The sequence below is a fragment of the Lissotriton helveticus genome, chromosome 6, assembly GCF_964261635.1.
Source record: "Lissotriton helveticus chromosome 6, aLisHel1.1, whole genome shotgun sequence".
NCBI lineage: Eukaryota > Metazoa > Chordata > Amphibia > Caudata > Salamandridae > Lissotriton > Lissotriton helveticus.
This window is the reverse complement of record NC_136067.1, coordinates 698,952,201-698,972,057: the sequence shown is the minus strand read 5'-3', so window position 1 is coordinate 698,972,057 and position 19,857 is coordinate 698,952,201. Positions and strand designations below refer to the sequence as shown.

The 19,857-nt window shown below is 43.4% G+C and overlaps 1 protein-coding gene across 4 annotated transcripts in view; it reads left to right on the top strand.

Moving 5' to 3' along the window:
* The window catches only part of SNX14 (sorting nexin 14), a 647,427-nt gene that overhangs the window by 431,688 nt on the left and 195,882 nt on the right, over positions 1-19,857 (top strand). For all 4 annotated transcript variants that reach the window (XM_078648164.1, XM_078648163.1, XM_078648162.1 and 1 more), the window contains one exon: positions 19,620-19,703. In XM_078648164.1, coding sequence (XP_078504290.1) covers positions 19,620-19,703 — 84 coding nt within the window. The remainder of the gene's footprint in view (positions 1-19,619; positions 19,704-19,857) is intronic.

The following is a 19,857-nucleotide window of genomic DNA, read 5'->3' as shown; positions in this document are numbered from 1 at the left end:
TCATTCATGCAAAGAGCACACATGGAAAAAATGTTTATCACTGGTTGAAATTGAAGCGATGCATTAAACAATAATCGTGTTATGAAATATTGTCAGAACTGTTGATATATTGTTTGAAAGTTGTGCACACCTTTGCGCAAGTTGCCCGCTGGAACTTGGCCTTTGCTTACAACCTGGTCAGCAGAGGCACATGGTAGCAGCAGAGAAAAGGATGGCCAGCAGTGCTCAGGAGCTGAGGGAGTGTCCGGTTGAGGCCAGCCGACTGAACTTGGAAGATGGGGCGTTTCAGTTTTCTGTCTATGTTCATTTTAGAGACGGATTTATTAGTGATTGTTGACCATCTTTCTATCATGGTCCTGATTAAAGCGACTAGCTTTAATTAAAACTTAAATGTAGAATCATTCAAACCAAAAGAGTAGACACTTCAAAGTGAGAATTTGCTAAAAGAGTAGAGCAAAGCAATGTAAGCAGCATGTTAACAACTCGTGAGTTGTAACTTACCTCAAATAATAAGATCGTTCCAGAGAAACCTTTGAATCCTGGTAAAAAAGAAGCCAAGGTGGAAGATAGCAAAGTGTAGTTATCCCTGCTGAAACGTTGGTGGGCTGGCCTAATCACTTACACTGAATGTCTTCTTTTCTTTTGTAATTTGCCAGATGTGTTTATGGTATTTTAGGCACCTTGGATTACACTATTACCTCATCAAAAACCTTGTAACCAAGCAAAACCAATATTAGACCCGAGTGTTGTAAAGAGGGTACAGTATAGCCTGCTGCTGAGAGCTATGCTAGTCTTGTCATTCCTGATTTATAGGCCTGAACCATAGACAGAGCCTTAAAATGGAAGATGGGCATTTAACAGCATGTGTAGCCCAAGACAGAAGGCTGCAGTGTGATAAATATTCAAATACAATTAAAGAGACCAGATCAGAAATAAAGAAATGGGTTGTAAATTCAAAATGTTGTACATGCTGGTGTAGCGCACATGCTTTGCTTTATCTCCCACTGATTAAGAATAGATATGCCTGCTGAGAAGGCAATTGTCTACCGTCAAAACTGGTATGATTGCCAAGCAGTCCTTACTGGCAGGCCTGCACTTAGCCCCCACACCTCCGGCTCTGCTTACTGCATCTGTCTCTGCCTGGTATGCTGCGGAACATGGGATTACAATGACCCAAGGGACAGAGTGATGGGCCTGGTGGATACAGCGCGCAGGTTTAAAAGCGGCCTCAATGCCCTCAGCCGCCGGATGGTTTGCCCAACACATTAAATCGCCACTTCGGCTGTGGACTAGAAGAGCCAATCTGAACTCTAAAATGGTAATGTACAAGGACATATTCTACAGGTGCACTTTGTTTCTTTCAAGGTAATTCACATCCCTTTTTCAAGATTCCTGCAGCACACCATCACCTGCCACGTTCTCTGGTACATACTCCTGGCCCATGCTCACTGTCTTTTTAGGGTGAAGCCTACCAGATAGTAAAAGCTGTCTGGTTGCAAAGACATAGTGGTGACATGTTAGAAGCTTCCCTGGGTATGCAATCCGCCCAATACTTACCATTGTCTTTGTGTTTTGTAACTCACATTTTCTTCCTTTCTGTTTGTTGGTTTTACTTAATGTAGGCTGACCAGCATGTCTTCCTGCCTTTAAAAAAACATGTTCCGTCAACACGCCTGGGTAATGCTCTTTACTAATAGTATAACTTACACAATCCTCTTTCTCAATTTCATGAGGAACTTTCTGGGAACTTTTTTTCTATTTCATGAGGCACTTTACAGAAGATGATTCCTGCCTCCTATCTTTCTGCTTGACTGATTCTACGTATCTTTGCCACTAATCTTGGATGGCTTTAAAAAGCCATGTTCTGTCAACGAGCTGGTTTATATTGGTCAATGCTCTTTACTAATAGTATAACTTACACAATCTGCTTCCTCAGTTTCATACCCATGCCACAGATACTGGAAGTAGGGGATGGAGGGGTGGATGGGGGGCTGAATCACCCCCAAAATAACCATGCTGGAGTTCAGAGAATTAGTAGGAAAAAGTACGTCCCCTCTTCCACAGTTCATACTTATGGTCTATTGGCATTCCGGCACAAAGGTATCTTTCTTCTAGTGTTTGTGGATTTACATTTTAAGCCCCAGATCAGGTACTGTGAGAAAGTTTAGTAGTGGGGACCCAGTTGCATCTCCCAAGCCGCTGCAGTGACAGTCACAGTGGGGGTCTCTTGAGTTCTGAGAGGGCTCCCACCATGGGGTTGGGGGGCAGCCCACAGAGAACCATCTCCTTGAGATGGTCCCTTTTTGATCATGTGAGCAAGTGGTTGAGGAGGGCTCACTGTCAGGTTGCTTTTCAGCTCTGTTTCTGTTCCCTGAGCTTCAGGCTGGCTGTGGGAACTCTACTTGGCATGGCTGCCTTGTGTGGCCCTTGCTTAGGTTGCTTGCTCACAGAAGCAACTCCCTCTGTTTCATAGTCAGGGTTGCTGGGTACTCTTATCAGTCCGAGAAACATAAGGGTGACCCATACAATACTATGAAGGCCTTCTTAGATGAGAAGTTCATTCTGTTTGTAGCCTTGGCCATCTCCTCTCACCAGGCCACAGGTACATTCACAAAATGGTGTCTGATTAGGTCTTTAGAAATGGCCATACCGGGCTCTAATATCACCATCGGCGATGCACCCATGAAGTTTTCTGCACCTGTGCCATGTCCTCAAAGGCTCCAAATTTATCAGTCTCCACTAAAGGCAGTGGTGTGGACAAGTCTTGTGACTCTTGATTCACAAAGCTGGAGCAGAGCTCAAGACCCTCACTCACATCCATTCCATTCCTCAGCTAGGCCACACCCCCAGTCTAAGCTTTTTAAATTGGTTTCATTAAATGTCACAATGCCTTGTGAGTATGTTGAATTTTCATATTCTGATAGCGAATTATAACTGCAGAATTTTCTTCTTAGAATATTCCCTTGGTGTCAGACTGTATCGGGAAAATCTTGAGCAGTACCTCTGTGTGATGGTAGGTGCTGTCCATCAGCTCCGTGTCAGCATTATCCATGTCAGAAGTGACGTTGCAGTGCCTATATAGGTGCCAGGTCATCTTTGAGCCCCACTCTATTCAATCTTTACGTTAGACCGCTGGCTGCGGTGGTCAAACGCTGGGGCCTGACAATGGTCTCCTATGCGGATGATACGCAGCTGGCGGTCACGTTGAGTGGGGACTCTAATGTGGAGGCCCTTATGTTTCGCGAGGGCATATGTGCCGTGGCAAATTGGATGAATCAGAACTGTCTCCAATTAAACACTAAAAAAACGGAGGTCATTGTGCTGGGAAAACAGACCGGGCTGTGGAACGATAACTGGTGGCCGCAGGAATTGGGGACGACTCCCTCTCCTGTAATTGAGATAAGAAATCTTGGGGTCTGGTTGGACCCAGCGCTTAGTTTTACATGCCATACAAAGAGAGTGGCAGGCTCTTGTTATGGCGTCATCAGAGGACTTAGGCCAATACTTAAGTTCTTTGATGCTTCCACCAGACAGCTGGTGGTTCAGGCGTCAGTCCTGTCTAGGTTGGACTATGCCAGCGCACTCTTGGCCGGGATCAACCAGGCAGAACTCACCCGATTACAGCGAGTGCAGAACACCGCCGCTAGAGTGGTGGTGGGACTGCCTAAACGATGTTCTGTCTCTAAGACTCTGCACTCCTTACACTGGCTCCCGATGAGCCAGAGGATTAAATTTAAGGTACTCTGCCTGGCTTTTAAAATCCTTAAAGGCATGGCCCCACAAATTCTGACTAACCTCCTAAGTCCGTACGTACCTCTGCGACCCCTGAGATCCCTGGGTATGCACCTGTCTACGGTCCCTCGCTTTAAACTTAACAGAATGGGCAGACGCTCTTTTCGAGTGGTGGCCGCAAAGCTATGGAACTCTCTTCCTGCTGAGCTTCGGGCGATGGATAACCTTCTGCAGTTTAGGCGAGCAATAAAAACTTTTCTGTTTCTCTAAATTCGCTTGACGGAGCACGCTCCTTTTTAGATGATGTGTTGTGTTTACCTTCTCAAGGCGCCAGGACGCCCCTTTGCTGGGGCAGCTGTGCGCGGTACAAAAAACAAATAACATAACATAACATAACAGCTCAGCATGCTGACCTCAGTTCCTTTCATTCCGTGCCAATAGTGTGGATTTGGAGCTACCTCGGTCATTTGTTGACCAACTTTTTTCAGCTTTGTTCCCAGTTTGCTGGGTCATCATGTCTCCTACAAAACCTTCAAGGGTTTAAGCTTTTCGGAAATTGCCACAGGCAGATGTCTGTGTTCGATCCCCACCTGGTTTATCTCTAGTGCCTGGGATCGGGACAAGAACCCAAGGCCTGCATCAATCGCAAGTCGATGCACCCAAAGGCATTTCACGAGTGGCAGATGAAATCTCAGTGTCACTCCCATGGTAGATCGCTAGGCCATTCCTGTATTCAGTCTTCTTTCCTTTCCAAGACCTCTTTGAAGATGCGGTAAGTTGAGAAAGCACAAGAAGAATACTTTGAAGCATTCTTCAATTTCACCTTCTCGACATCTTGCTTCTAGGCCCTGCTCCAGCACTCCATCTGTGGAGCTGGCATCAGGGCCTGCTCTGCACTATCTGGAGTTTTCCTGTGCCGGAGTGTCACCTGCCCAACTTAAGGAGGTTTACAACAGCATGCATGCAATCTTTGGGCCACCAATGCCCTCTGGTGTGCCTTCCAGACCCACAGAGCAAGAGGTGCCCCTGCTGGGTCTCTCTCAGCGGGTTTACCCTTGACACCAGCCAGGCCCTCTAACCAGAGATCCGGACTGACACTGCCATGGGTGCCCCTATCTATCCCTACTCTGTCCCACCCAGCTCCATTCCCCCCAGCGCCGTACGATTATGAGCTGGTTGTTTTCACCGATGCCGCCTCAATGTCACTGCTGGCACCGTCCAGGCCCTACTATTAACTGGATTTTCCATACATTGGCATTCCTGAAGGAGGAGGATGAGAGGGAAGTGTATGGTTCCTAGATGACGCTTATGAGGAAAATGTGTATGAGGAAATGGCTGACACCATTGGCTTGGATGCCTCCCAACACTCTGGCATGGTTTCCTCTTCGGGTCAAGCTAAGGAGGAAGGCTCAACTTTTGCCTCCATGATGCGCAGGGCAGCAGAGGTCCTTGGCCTCCGGCTGTCAGTGACATAGGTACTTTACCGAGGAGCAGGTTTGGCTTAACCCGTGCTCCACCTTCAGCAAAAGCCCTCTCTGACATTCTCCTGGGTGCCTTGGCCAAACCTTGCACAGGGGCTCCTATCGATTACATGATTGCTCAACACCATTGTCCTACCCCAGGAGATTCATCCTTTTTCTCCCAGTACCTCTCACTGAAAGCCTGGTGGTACAGGCCTCAGGCGTGTTTCCTACCATACCACTGTATAGGGAATCCAAAAGGCTGGACAACTTTTAGTAAGCATATATTTTTTTCCACCTGTGCTGCCCTGTGGTCGGTAGACACTGCATGCCTCTTGGGCCACTATTCCCACAAATTGTGGGATTCAGTTGCGCTTCTGCTTCCCATGCTGCCTGAGAAAGTCTGCACCATCCTCACTCAAGTGTTGGTGGACGGCAGGGATACGGCAAAGTTTGCCGTCTGATGTGGACTGGCCACCACTTACTCCCTGGGTAGACCCATGGCTTCTACCCTGGAGCTGTGTTACCACGCTTGGTTATGATCCACTGGTTTCTCGGGGGATATCCAATCATGACAAATTGACATAGCCTCCAATGTGGGTAGCATCAGGCAAATCTTTCTAACCTGCCCAGATATCAGAGGCAACTGCAAAATATCTCCAGTGGTAGCTGACGAACCATGAATGAGTCAATGGCAGATCCTCCCCCACCCAGAGCTCACAGTGGTGACAGATGCATCCCTCTTGGGTTGAGGTGGCCATCTAGGAGAGGTGAAGATCAAAAGACTCCGATCTCTGTAGGAATGTCAGCTCCACATCAACTTGTGGGCTATTGGCTTGGCATTAAAAGTCTTCTTTCTCTCATCCCAGGAATGCTGCTACAAGTGGTCATGGACAACCCCATCCCCATGTGGTCCTGCAACAAGTTGGGTGGGGTGAGGTCATGGTCCCTGTGCCAGGAGTCTTTATGCCTCTGGACATGGCTAAAACATCAGGACGTTTTCTTGGTTGTACAGCACCTGGCTGGATCTTTGAGTGCCAGGCCAGTCGAACTCTGCTGTTGATGCCTCGCGGATCCCAAATGAGTTCTACATCCACAGGAGGTGCGCGGTTTTTTCTGAGATTGGGAAGAACTTTGACTTGATCTGTTCACCACCTTCGAGAAAGCATAATGTCAACACTTCTGTGCTGCGCTGGAGTTTCCAAAGCTGCATTCACTCTGAGATACTTTCTACCTGAAATGGAACTTGAAACTCCTGTCTGCAGATACCACTCCTGCTCAAAGTTCGCAAGAAGATCAAGACCAACCGGGCCCAAGTCCTACTTGTGGCTCCGGATTGGGCACAAGAGAGTATGGTATCCAGAGCTCCTAAGCATGAGCAACTGTCCCCCGGTCAGGCTGTCCCTTTGGGAGGATCTCCTGTCTACACCAGAACCTGCTAATGCTCTACCTTCACACATGGAGATTGAGCGGCAACAGTTAAGGGTTCTTGATCTCCCTCCTGAAGTTTTTGATGTCAGCCTAGCAATCAGGCGTCCGTTCACTAAAACTGTCTACGCCTGCCTTAGGGATGAAGTTATGGCTTAGTGTTCCTCACGCCATGTGAACTTCCTTTGTGCACACCTTTTGGACGTTTTGTTGTTAGTCCTTTCTGTAACCCAGTAAGGCTTGCTCTGGGCACCGGTAAAGGTTACTGGTCAGCCATTTCTGCTTTTTTGCAACTGCTGAACCAACTCTCCCTGTTTAAATCACCCGTTGAGACTGGGTTTCTGAAAGGTTTACAACATTTGTTCCCACCTACTCCTTTTGTGATGCCCAAATAGGATCCTACTTTGGTCCTTATTTTTCTCCCTTTGAGCCCCTGTATAGCTGCTCTTTGCGGCTCTTGACTAATCAAACAGTGTTTCTGGTGGCCATTACATCGGTCAGGAGGGTCAGTGGGCTTCAGACTCTGTCGGTCCACCCTCCATACACCAACTTCTTCCCTGACAAACTGATCCTTCATACTCGTGCCTCTTTCCTTCGTAAGGTGGTCACCCCCTTTCACATACGACAGATCACTGCCTGCTTTCTACGTTCCACCTCATCTGTCCAAGGAGGTGGAGAGACTTCATTGTTTGGACACTAAAAAAGCTTAGTAATACAATAGTGATCGAACCAAAGATCATCAGGTGGATGATCAGCTCTTCATTGGGTTCACCGGAGTGAAGAGGCTCAAAGTTGTGTAGAAATGAACCATCTCCAGATGTATAGTACTCCACATAAGAATCGGCTATGCACTCTTGAAGAAGCAACCTCATGAGAGCTCACTGCAACAGGGCCCAAAGCCGCCACCACTGCATTCGCTTCTGAGGTACCTTTCCTGAACATCAGCCAAGCTGCTACATGGCCGTCTCTTCATATGTTTACAAACCACTACTGCTTGGACAGTCAGGTTTGACGTGATGGGCATTTTGCCCGTTCGGTCCTCCAACACTTTCCGGTCTAAGACAGATTGCAGACCCACATCTAGGGAGGTATTGCTTGGGTATTTATTCTAAGGTGCGGAATATGCTGTTAGAAGTCTCTATCAGAAGAACAAGCTACTTACTTTCAGTAATCCTTTTTCTGATAGAGACTCTATCTAACCACAGATTTGTTACTGATCCTCCCCTCTCTGCGAACTTAACCCAAAAGATCTAATTAGACACTGCACACTAGTAAAAAAGTAACATTAGTTTTTATGTGGGCTTCGTTTTTGAGGCCAAAAAAGTCACAAAAGAAAGTGATGTCAGTGTGCCTGAGTGGTGTCTACATAGGCATTGTGATTTCACTTGCAACGCATCCAACGTGGAGCCTATTGATGGCACCTACTTGCGCGCAAAGGTATTGATTAGGTTTTTCGGGATCCAGTCTGACACCTGGGGGATATTCTAAGGTGATGAGTTGGCGGTTAGACTCTGCACCAGAGAAAGCATTACCAAAGGTAAGTAACGTGATAAAAAAACTTGCATTTTATTAATGAAATGAAAGGCCCTCAATTTTTTGAGAACCACCACTTATGTAAGCATCAAATTCCTCTTACCCTACCTGGGATTGGAGCGTGCACCCCTCTCCTTTGTGATAGACTTAGTGTCTAATTTCCCTCATCTCATTAACCACTTCACTCACCAAGTACTCAGTTCAGAAGGGGAAAGATTTAATGGACATAATAAAGTTTCATGTACTTGTGTACAATTCATGGTCTCAACTTCCTCTTTCCTTTAGTATGCACCAGGTTTTCCACTGGGGCAATCAAAATAAAAGTCTTAATTGAAAAGATCAGGAAATAATGTGAAAAATGTAAATCTTTTTAAAAAAACTAGAATGTCTGTAGAAAAGACGGTAGTCCAAAATCTCTTTCATACATTATTTGTCCAGCCTTCCCTCTGCCACCAAAGAATTGCAATTTAGCAGTCCATCTACAAAATGCAAAGCAGTAATCGAGAACTCTGAGTGCCGCCAGTTGCCTACAAGATGAAAAAACGAGAATGTGCAGTATTCTTTTCGGGCCGGACAGCTTGAACCACAAAAGAAAAACCTACAACATTCCTAGTCATGTATTTTAAAACTAAATACAAGTACCACAGTTGCCAACTATGTTCTAACTGCAAATTAAAAATAAAAAGCATGAAATTCTCTAAAAATAATCTTACTAGCTGATGAACCTGAAAACTGAGAACGCGCAGTTGCCACCACATCACTCCACCAGCCCTTAAAACAAAAACCAAGAACCCTCAATTAGTCCTCATGTCCCTCCACTAGCACTTTAAACAAAAAAAGCCAAAAATCCTTGGTTTAAGCACAACTATATATATATATATATATTTATATATATATATATATATATATATATATTCTCGCTCCGTTGCACCAAAATCCGGGTCACTCGCAGGCGGGTGCCTCTCGTGGCGGCGCCCCACGTATAAATCACAGCTCAAGTTTCTTTCAAGTCTAAAGAAAGAAATTACGGCACTCACAGGGAAAGTGTTCAGTAAGTTTTTACTCGCTCAGCAGACAAACGCGTTTCGGTATTTCCTTCGTCAGTGTCTACCATTGACACGGAAGGAAGCGTGTTTAAAAGGTTTACGTCACATTTGTGCATGTACATAGAAAGAGGACTGACGTTATACCTCCGTGAAAACGCTATTAACATAGTAAATTACTTTTTGCATCAACATTTCAGTATTCACAATCATTAAGGCATGTCAATTGCATATCCAATTTAAAGGCACTTTGTATTTTGTGTTTTACCCACATTTTCGCATACAAGTGTAAAGTATATTTGCCTTAGTTGTGTAGTGTGAGTTATTAAGCCGTGGATCGGCATTGTTCACGGGGTATAATAAATCTCATTTTACAGAGCTTATGCTTTACCCAGGTGGGAGGACAATTCTTCATTTCTATTTAATCCCCGCGGGGCCTTGGTTTGGAGGTCGATTATGTAGCGGGATTCTAATCTTCTTAATTTCCGCAACCTGTCTCCACCCCTTGGGTCTGCTGGTATATGGTCTAGTGCAAAGAATTGTAAGAGTTCCCTATTGCTATTATGTTTCAAGGCAAAGTGTTTAGCTACGGGGTAGTTAAAATCTTTATTCATAATAGCACGTTGGTGCTCCAGTACCCTCAACTTGACATTTTTCACTGTGCTGCCTATGTACTTTAATCCACATGGGCACAATAAGCAGTAAATAACATATGTGGTATTACAGGTGAGGAACTTGGATATTTTCTTGCTGTGTCCTGACCCTGGAATTTCGAAAGTTGTTCTTTTTTTACTCTTTTCGCAGGCTTTGCACTTGCCGCAAGGGAAAAAGCCCGGCATATCCTTGATTCTGCCTGTCACTATAGTTTTTTCAGGTAAGTGACTATGTACAATTTTATCCCTGATGGATCTTCCTTTCCTGAAGGTTATCAGGGGAAAAGTTGGGACCTCTTTTCCAATGACCTGATCCGTTTTCAGGATATGCCAACTCCTTTTCAGGATGGTTCTCAAGTGATTGGAATCTTCTGAGAAGGTAGTTATAAACCTAAATTTTCCATCATTTTCTGATTTCCTAGTTTGTTCTTTTAGGAGTTGGTTTCTGGGGATTCGTTCCACTCTTTTCAGAGTCTTTTCTAGGAGGATGTTATCATATCCTCTCGCTTGGAATCTAATGATGCTTTCTTTCGCAGCTCGTGCAAAGTCGGTTTCTTTGGAGCAATTTCTCTTGATTCTAAGAAGTTCTCCGTAAGGGATACTTCTAACTAGGGTCGGGGGATGGCTGCTTCTGGCATGTAAAACCGAATTGCCAGCTGTTGTTTTTCTGAACAATTCAGTCTCAATTCTCTCACCATTCAAATTGACTCTTAGGTCCAAATAGTTCACAGTGGTTGTATTAATGTCTGCAGTGAAATTTAAATTCAAGTTGTTACAGTTTAAAAATGCTACAAACTCTTCAGCTGAAGTAACAGATCCCTCCCATACAAGAAAAAGGTCGTCGATATACCTATACCAGACTTTCAAATTTTCTGCCCATTTTTGGAACTCAGGGCTTTGGGTCACCTGCTCCTCCCACCAGCCCACGAGTAAATTCGCGTAGCTGGGGGCGAAGCAGGTTCCCATCGCCGTCCCGGTGACCTGTCTGTACATTTGACCTTGGAACAGGAAGATATTATTAAAGAGACAGTATTCAATGAATTCCAGCAGCATTTGGCTGTGTTTGCTGAACTTCATGGGTCTCTTGTCGAGGTAATATTTCATTGCAAGTAATCCCTGGTTATGATCAATACTCGTGTACAGACTAGTAATGTCCATAGTTATTAAAATACACGAGGGGTTACATTTTACATTTTCAATCTTACCTGAAAAAACTATAGTGACAGGCAGAATCAAGGATATGCCGGGCTTTTTCCCTTGCGGCAAGTGCAAAGCCTGCGAAAAGAGTAAAAAAAGAACAACTTTCGAAATTCCAGGGTCAGGACACAGCAAGAAAATATCCAAGTTCCTCACCTGTAATACCACATATGTTATTTACTGCTTATTGTGCCCATGTGGATTAAAGTACATAGGCAGCACAGTGAAAAATGTCAAGTTGAGGGTACTGGAGCACCAACGTGCTATTATGAATAAAGATTTTAACTACCCCGTAGCTAAACACTTTGCCTTGAAACATAATAGCAATAGGGAACTCTTACAATTCTTTGCACTAGACCATATACCAGCAGACCCAAGGGGTGGAGACAGGTTGCGGAAATTAAGAAGATTAGAATCCCGCTACATAATCGACCTCCAAACCAAGGCCCCGCGGGGATTAAATAGAAATGAAGAATTGTCCTCCCACCTGGGTAAAGCATAAGCTCTGTAAAATGAGATTTATTATACCCCGTGAACAATGCCGATCCACGGCTTAATAACTCACACTACACAACTAAGGCAAATATACTTTACACTTGTATGCGAAAATGTGGGTAAAACACAAAATACAAAGTGCCTTTAAATTGGATATGCAATTGACATGCCTTAATGATTGTGAATACTGAAATGTTGATGCAAAAAGTAATTTACTATGTTAATAGCGTTTTCACGGAGGTATAACGTCAGTCCTCTTTCTATGTACATGCACAAATGTGACGTAAACCTTTTAAACACGCTTCCTTCCGTGTCAATGGTAGACACTGACGAAGGAAATACCGAAACGCGTTTGTCTGCTGAGCGAGTAAAAACTTACTGAACACTTTCCCTGTGAGTGCCGTAATTTCTTTCTTTAGACTTGAAAGAAACTTGAGCTGTGATATATATATATATATATATATATATATATATATATATATATATATATATATATATATCCTGCCATACTCCTCTTTAAATGAATTAGTTATCCTGTATAAACTGTACCTATTCCCTTATGCAGTCATCCGTCTCTACGTCACCCTTCTAATAGGTATACGGTCCGGCTTTTCACATTTAATTATTTAAAAGGATAGCAAAAAAAGACTCCACGAGATGATAAACATTTTAAACGCATGAATCTTTAACTAGACCTATTTAATTTGTCAGTGCTTGCTTTTAAGAGCAGCTAGTGATTGTTGTTTGTATATGTGCTTTGGATAAATAAATGAATATCAGTCAGTCATCAAAGCTTTATTCGAGAGTTATACTCATAAAAGCACAAACATACATTTAAAATACATCATTTAAAAGATTATATCCTGATTATACAACATTTTAAAACAATTGTGCAGACATATACAATAAAAAACTTTGATGCATAATTTACACAGAAACCACAGACAATACCCCAATCAATTTGCTTTTGTAAGGATTGCCCTCCGTCTGATGGACCATGCCCACCCCAAGTACTTTGCTGTTGCCAAGATAGCAGGCATATCGGTGGAGGTACAGAGTATTCGTAGTGCCTCAACACCCCTAGAGGTCCCTAGGTTTCTACAGACGGGGGCCAGCCAGACTTTTCTCGGGGCGGCGTAACCCTTGCACAAAAACAGAAAGTGGCCTATACTTTCGTCTGCTGTACCACAAACTGGGCAGCAAGAGGTGGTGGAACTCCTCCACCGACCAGTCAATGATCTCAGAGGAAGGGCACCCGATCTTAACTGGAAGAGAAGCTTCCTGTCCCCTGGGTTCGTAATGCTGTCCCAATATGGTTCCAAGGCAGGATACAGTTTAAATTTAAAAAAACGCCCCGTCATAGAGTCAGGTCTCGTTTTATTCCAGAGTCTTCCGGCTACCCAATCCCAGTATAGACCCTTAATCGTATTTTTGCTTGGGAAGGGTTCCCCAGATGGATTGTCCCACAAGTTTGAGAGGCCAAGATCGCCTAGGGCAATCCTGAGATTTTTTAGCCAAACTATCTTGTGGAAAATATCAGCTTTAATTATGGCCTGGAACCCCTCTGCATAGTGCCGAATCTCCGGGGTAGTCCAAAGGCGTCTCCAGTAGAGCATCGGGCGCAATCTCGCTTGGTCACTAACTGATCTTCTCCCTAGATCAAGACCAAGTGGGATTAATGGTGTACTCTGCGGGAGTCCTGTGATTCCCCTAAAAAACCTATTCTCTGATATCTGTAGGGGGAGGAGCTTCCCAAATCCCCACAGCTCTGCCCCATAGAGGGCAGACCCAAGAGCCTTGGCGTCCTATACAGCCAGGACAGGTTTTATTGGCTTGGACTTCGACTTTTTATGTTCCACCCGAAGTGCCCCCGAGATCGGTTGATCCCTCAAAACCGCCCTTTCTATGTGCTGGGACCATCTCGAGTCATTTGCTATCTGTATCCTAAGATAGGTAAATACAGTAACCTCCTCAAGCTGACAGTTATTCAGGAATATTTTTTTTTGTCGGGGTCTACGTTTAGATGAGAAGGCCATCAGCTTGGTCTTACCCACGTTGACTTCCAAGCCATGTTCCCTGCAGAAAAGGTCGAAAATATTTACAGCTTGCTGTAGGCCAGCCGGAGTTTTGGACAGGATTAGCGTATCGTCGACGAACAACAGGATCGGAACCCTGAGGCCCGCCAACGATGGCGCATCTACACTGACATCCAGCATCCGAGCCACTATCCCATTTATAAATAGGGAAAAGAGCAGGGGAGCCATTGCGCACCCCTGTCGCACTCCACGCTCAACCGGGAAGTCAGCAGAGGATTCGCCATTCATACCCCATTGGACCTTGGCGAAGTTACATTCGTGCAGCCTCATTATCAGGGTGAGTAGCTCTGCCGGAAGACCTATTTCGCTCAAAACTGCCCAGAGCTTTCTCCTTGGGACCAGGTCGAAGGCAGCCCGCAGGTCAACAAAAGCGACATACAGGCTGCCTTCGCCAAGCGCCACCGTCCCCCACTGCAGTAAAGCAAAGCGAAACACCTGATCGACTGTACTTGTAGCCCGCTGAAGGCCAGCCTGATACGGGGACAGGACATTGTTCTCTTCAACCCAATTCGTTAGTTTATTTACCACCATCCTCCCTACCACTTTTTGGACAGTGGCGATCAGGCTTATCGGCCTGTAATTAACCGGGAGAGACCGATCCCCTTTTTTTTTTTTTTTAAATGAATATCAAAACCAGTGATGGCTCTGCATCTGATGTTGGAGATTCTCTGTACATGATCTTGAAACACAGTAGGTCTGCCAATCAACAAGGTGCGATATTTACCAAACGAACAAGCATTGACATGCACTAATAAAAAAATATCAATACGTTTTTTTTTTTAGAGCAAGGCTGATAACCAGAAAAAACTATGTCCTGGAGACACGAATAAGTCTTGCATGTTACACCAGAAAGCAGAGCTGTTGGCTTTGCCGATGCTCATAAATAACAAAATGCATTGTAAGATTTTTGTGATGCTTTATGGAAACCCATTCCAAACTGGCCACCGTGTGCATGCATTGCTGCTGTGACATGCTGAAAATGGGGGTCCATTGGCCAAGACACGACAACAGTACCAAGGGAGAAATAGGCCACACACAGTCTAGGGGTTGTCAGGTCACTTCAGTGGACAACTGTGTAAGTGGGAAGAGCTCCCATCATCTCATACTAAACACTGATGTTACTACTTTTTCCCAAAGCAGGAGAGTCCTATGCCAAGTGTGTAAATGTGCCAGTATTGCTGCTAAAGGGAAAGCACCAAAACCTACAGGTTGGGCTCCTGCAGTAGATAGGGTAGTATTTTTAGGTCTCGCCCAGGCAGCACTTGCGCTGTCTCTTCGAGACATGCTGTATTAAAGATATGTGGATAAAGCTCCACTTACTTCCCACCCATCTTTTTAAATGGCTCCTGTCCCTGTCCTTTGTAAATGGTGGCTTTTCATTGGTCATTAGACTTATTAGTCCCTCCTTCGTACCGTCTTGTCTCTTCTTGTAACCTCCCATGAGGACAACCCCTGTTAAATGTGTTGTTACGCCCTAGGTTTTAATTACAGCCTCAAGGCACTACTTTCTTAAAGGCCTTCAGAGAGGACACTCATTGAGTCCTAAACTAGATTGGCAGTGATTACTTTACTCGCTGACACATCTCACATTTATATTAGATTATATTAGACCTTCTATAAATTTCCCTTCTTCAGTTCCACATAGAGAACAACATAATCTGGAATTAATATAAATATTTTGTCACATTTTAAAGCTAATAATTGCATACATGGACATGGGCATTTGAATGTACTCATGGTACTGTCTTGCATGCAAAGGGTAGGGTGGGTTTACAGTATCTTCAAAGTTTATGATGCTCACCAGCGACATCTAGGCGCAGCTTGTGATACTGCACCTAGAAAAACAGTGCTGGTGCCTTGCTCACTAGGGACATCTAGGCGCAGCTTGCTGTACTGCACGTACCACATCTCCTTTATATTAGAACTTCTATAAATTTCTCTTCATCAGCTCAACATAGAGTACAACCTAATCTGGAAATAATATAATAATTATTTTGTCACATTTCAAAGTGATTAATTGTGTTTGTACTTTGTACTTATAGTCGTTGCTTATGAGAAGCAATGCTGGCAGTAACTGTGCCTCTTTTACTGTCAGCCTTGCTGTTCATCAGCACGGATTATAAGCACAAAGTGTGTGTTTAGGCATCGCTTGCAGGTTTTCAAAACACATAAATAAAAGACATTGTCATTCACAATGGCAATAGGTCAAATTCTCGAAATGTGAGACCTATTGCTTTGCAAATGCTTGTTTGTGTTTGGTAGGGGCCCAAACAAAACCTGCAAGTCTTCCAGCAAAACCTGGGAACCCTCAAGGACATTAAAACAATCATGACTTTTTTCTGTGAGAAAGGAAAGACAAGCCTATGTGTATTTTTTAGGGATGCAGGGATAATGCAATCTAGTAAAAGGGCAACGTCTGTTCAAGAGAAAGGGATGCAGGAAGGGAGAGTTTCACCATGTTTCCTGTTAAATCATAATCAGGAGCCAGCCCAAGGGGTTACTCTTCGCAGCCAAAAGCAGCGTTGATAGGGGTGAGAGAAAACACTCCACAGGAAACTACTGCAGCCGAAGACTTTGTCCTGATGGGCACTCTTTCTTTCTTCAACAGGAAGACTAACTCCTGCCTTGAAAGTTCTTGTGGAGTTTGATGAAGCGAAAACAGTGAACTGAATTAAAGGGAGATATTATCCTAAACCCTCTACGGTACTAAAAATGCAAATTATGTGGCTAATTCCAGGAGATCTGCCGAAGATCTACTCTTTAGTGTCATACAATAAACATCTACTCAAACGTAAAGCTTTAAAGGTCCTTGTTTGACCAACCAGTGGACAGGCGCCATATGCACGCATAGGGAGTCATCTTGAGATGTATTTAATTTTTAGTAAAAATGAGCATTCCAAAATACTTACGCATGCTGTCTTTAAACGTTTTTTAAATCATTGAAGGATATTAATGCTCCTGCCTCTGTATTTGGGGCAAGAGACAGGGGAGCACTGGGGAAGGAGCAGGTGCTAAGAAAAGCAGGGATTTTAATAAAAAAGTAACGGAGATGACAAATGGGGACAAATGGGGAGGAGGTCAGCTGACAAAGCTGGGAGGATGATTGGGAGAAATAGTGCCTCCAGCATCGTTGAAAATTCCTGACTTTAGCAGTGGAAGGCTACAACTCATCCAGTCAAACACTGTAAGACCAAATGCTCCAGATCATGGAGCTAAGATAAACCAGAAACCAAGAAATCACGAGCAACAGTCAAGTTAACCCAAAGGCCAGTCTAAGTATAATGAATACGATCGATCTTTTGCCAACAGCCAGCTAAAACTGCAGATGACCCCAAACATAAGGATATAAACAGCTTACCTCTGTGTGTTTTCCCTCGGAAATTTGCCTGTGTGCTCCCTGTAAAGTTCCACACTCTCAAGTATATTTTGCAGCAAAATACAAAAATCTCTTTTTCTTTAAAGCCTGAGATTTCTGCTGGAAATTTTTCAAAAAGATTAGGAACTTTGCACCCTACTAATTTGATTTGGTCTCTAGGATGAAATAATCCTCCACACTAGTAGTAATTACTTTATTGAGCCACATCTACATTTCTATCACTTCAATAGAATCACAACCTATGTGCTGCTGGCCAAAGGCAATTAATCAATCAATCAGGATTTATGAATCGGAGCAAATCACCTGTGAGAGGAGTCTCAAGGCAACACGCAAGGCCTGAACAATTTAATACTGAACTCTTACAAAATGGAGATCATAGTAGTAGGAGATTCTGTAGTTACCTGGCCCATCAATATATTACAGAAGACAAAGTAACATAACTCTTCACAAGTTTCAAAGGCGGAATCCCCAAGCATTATTTCGAATGCCAAATTGCCTGTGCATCCTCATTTTGACCATACTTAAGATGTGATTTTTTTAACCTGAGGACACCAAGGCGAGGCTTCCTTTCCTTAGCAATCCCTCCCATTGGAGAGCACCAGTCGCGGTCCGTGCAGGTAACAGCTGTGGGGCCGAGTTAATAGGGATTTCGAGGGACGGCGCAGAGGGAAAATTAATTATTTAATTTTCCCCCGGCATCGTCCCTTGAAATCCCCCCTTACCCGGCCCACCGCTGTTACCCGCACGGACCGCAGCTGGCGAGCAAGTCTCTGCTTTTGTCTTTTTGAAGTGGACTGTTCCAATAGTGTATAATGTGACAGACCTAAAAATAGACCCTTGAATGTGACAGAGTTGGGATTTTGAAATCTCAAACATCTGGTATAATAGTCATGCAACCCCCACCACTGGTCGTATGAACCTTTTTTTATCGACAATTAGCAGGATCTAGGAGCGATCATTTAGATGCATTACCATAAACAGTGAAGGCCAATGGAGTTTTACAGGAAATGAGGAAGAGAATTGATGTGAGATTAAAGGGTTTTATTAACAGATTTTAGTCAGATTAAAGTAATTGATAATCCGAGAATTAAATTGTAAGTAGTATTGTTCTAAATTTAAATTGTCAAGAAGACATTTTAGTATGAGATAAAACATTAGCGGAACCAAAATAATATATAGACTACAGAATACCCAGAAGGTGTGTTCTGTAAAGTAAAACCCCTAATCTAAATTGGGAAGGATAAGTTGAAAAAGGGCGTTTGATTAGGCAAATCGATAAGTTGTTAGCTCCAGAAAAACAAATAAAGGTTTCTGTTGAGAGAATATGAATAGGTTTTTGATGAGAGAATAGGGATCCTCGTGCATGAAGCTTTTGCGCTCAAATTGTAGAGATCTGTAGATTTCAGAAGGATTTTCTCAGTTTAAAGTCAGCAACTATCTTTCTAGCTCACAAGAGTCAGGGAATAGGGGAGTCCCACAAACATGATGATGATGTTGTTACTGATTTAATGAACATATAATATTATATTTCAACGAAATCACTAATTGCAACATTTCAGCTCGTTCCCACTCTCGTAAACCAATCCGTGTTCTCCAAACTCTGGGAATGGGTATACTGCCTCATTTTCTCATGTCTAAACAATGACCCATGCATGGCTAAGTCCTTGAGTTGTTACACCAGACAAACTGTTAGGTACAGTCAGCTCTTCCCTGGAATCTTCTATCCTGGCTTCTTCTCCCTCTGCCGATGGGAACCTCACTATCAGTTGTCTAATACATAACTCATGCCTATTCACTAGCTAATGAAAAAGCATCCGGAAAAACACAGCATCTGTAGTGAGAAGAAAAAGAAATATAACATGCAAAACAAACAGATACAGCTTGTGCAGGCCTTTCATCCTTACACGTGTAAAATCAACATTCAAAATTACATTCATTATTAGACTTTAAGTTATACATACATGTTAATTCAAGTGTTGTTTATAATGGCTAAATGCTTTCACCTACTACAAATTGAAATTAAAAAGTACGCTCTCCTGATTTGCTTCTACTAGAAGGCTGTTGCATCTCAGATGCCGGGCTTGTCTCCAACGACTCAGTCTTTGCTCTAGATACCAGTTCAGAAGTGAAATATACTGGTTGCAGGGCGTTCTTTCTTCAAAATAAGCTCAAGGTCTTACATCTTCTAAAATCTCTATAGACGGCCCACGTCATCTTTTAAAAATACCAAGATTCATGCACGTTCTAACTTCTCTGCTAGCTGCCAAAGCCTGAAATCTTTTGCTCATTCATGTGAGGAAAACACAGTAACTACCTTAATATGTACAATATAGCTTCACCGTTCCAAATTACACAGTTTGCACTGGCCGAACTCATCCTGCATTGGCCACTTTAGTTTGTGTTTGACTATTTGCTAAGATTCAACTCAATGGCAAATTCCACACTCATTAAAATCCCCCTGGCACTCTTGCCAAAGCATAACCAGTGTTGTTAAATGTAAATTCAGCTTCAGAAAATAAGTCTTGACATACATGTGTCTTTGTACTATGTAAATTAGTTTTAAACAGATGAGAAAATAATATTTAATTCTGCTTTTAATTTTTTAGATGGGCACGCACCTGAGCATTGGTCGGTTTATAGAAGATACCTTGAATTCTACGTTCTCGAGTCAAAACTAACAGAATTCCATGGTGAGCTCTCCCTAGACCCATTTGTATGCACTTTATATAACATTATTTAGCAGTTTCAAGGCATTGACAACGGGTGAAAATCTCTTCAAGCGTGGTGCTACTGATTTAATAAAAAATTGCAAGCTTGTGTCGTTTTTTAAAATTATAATCCATG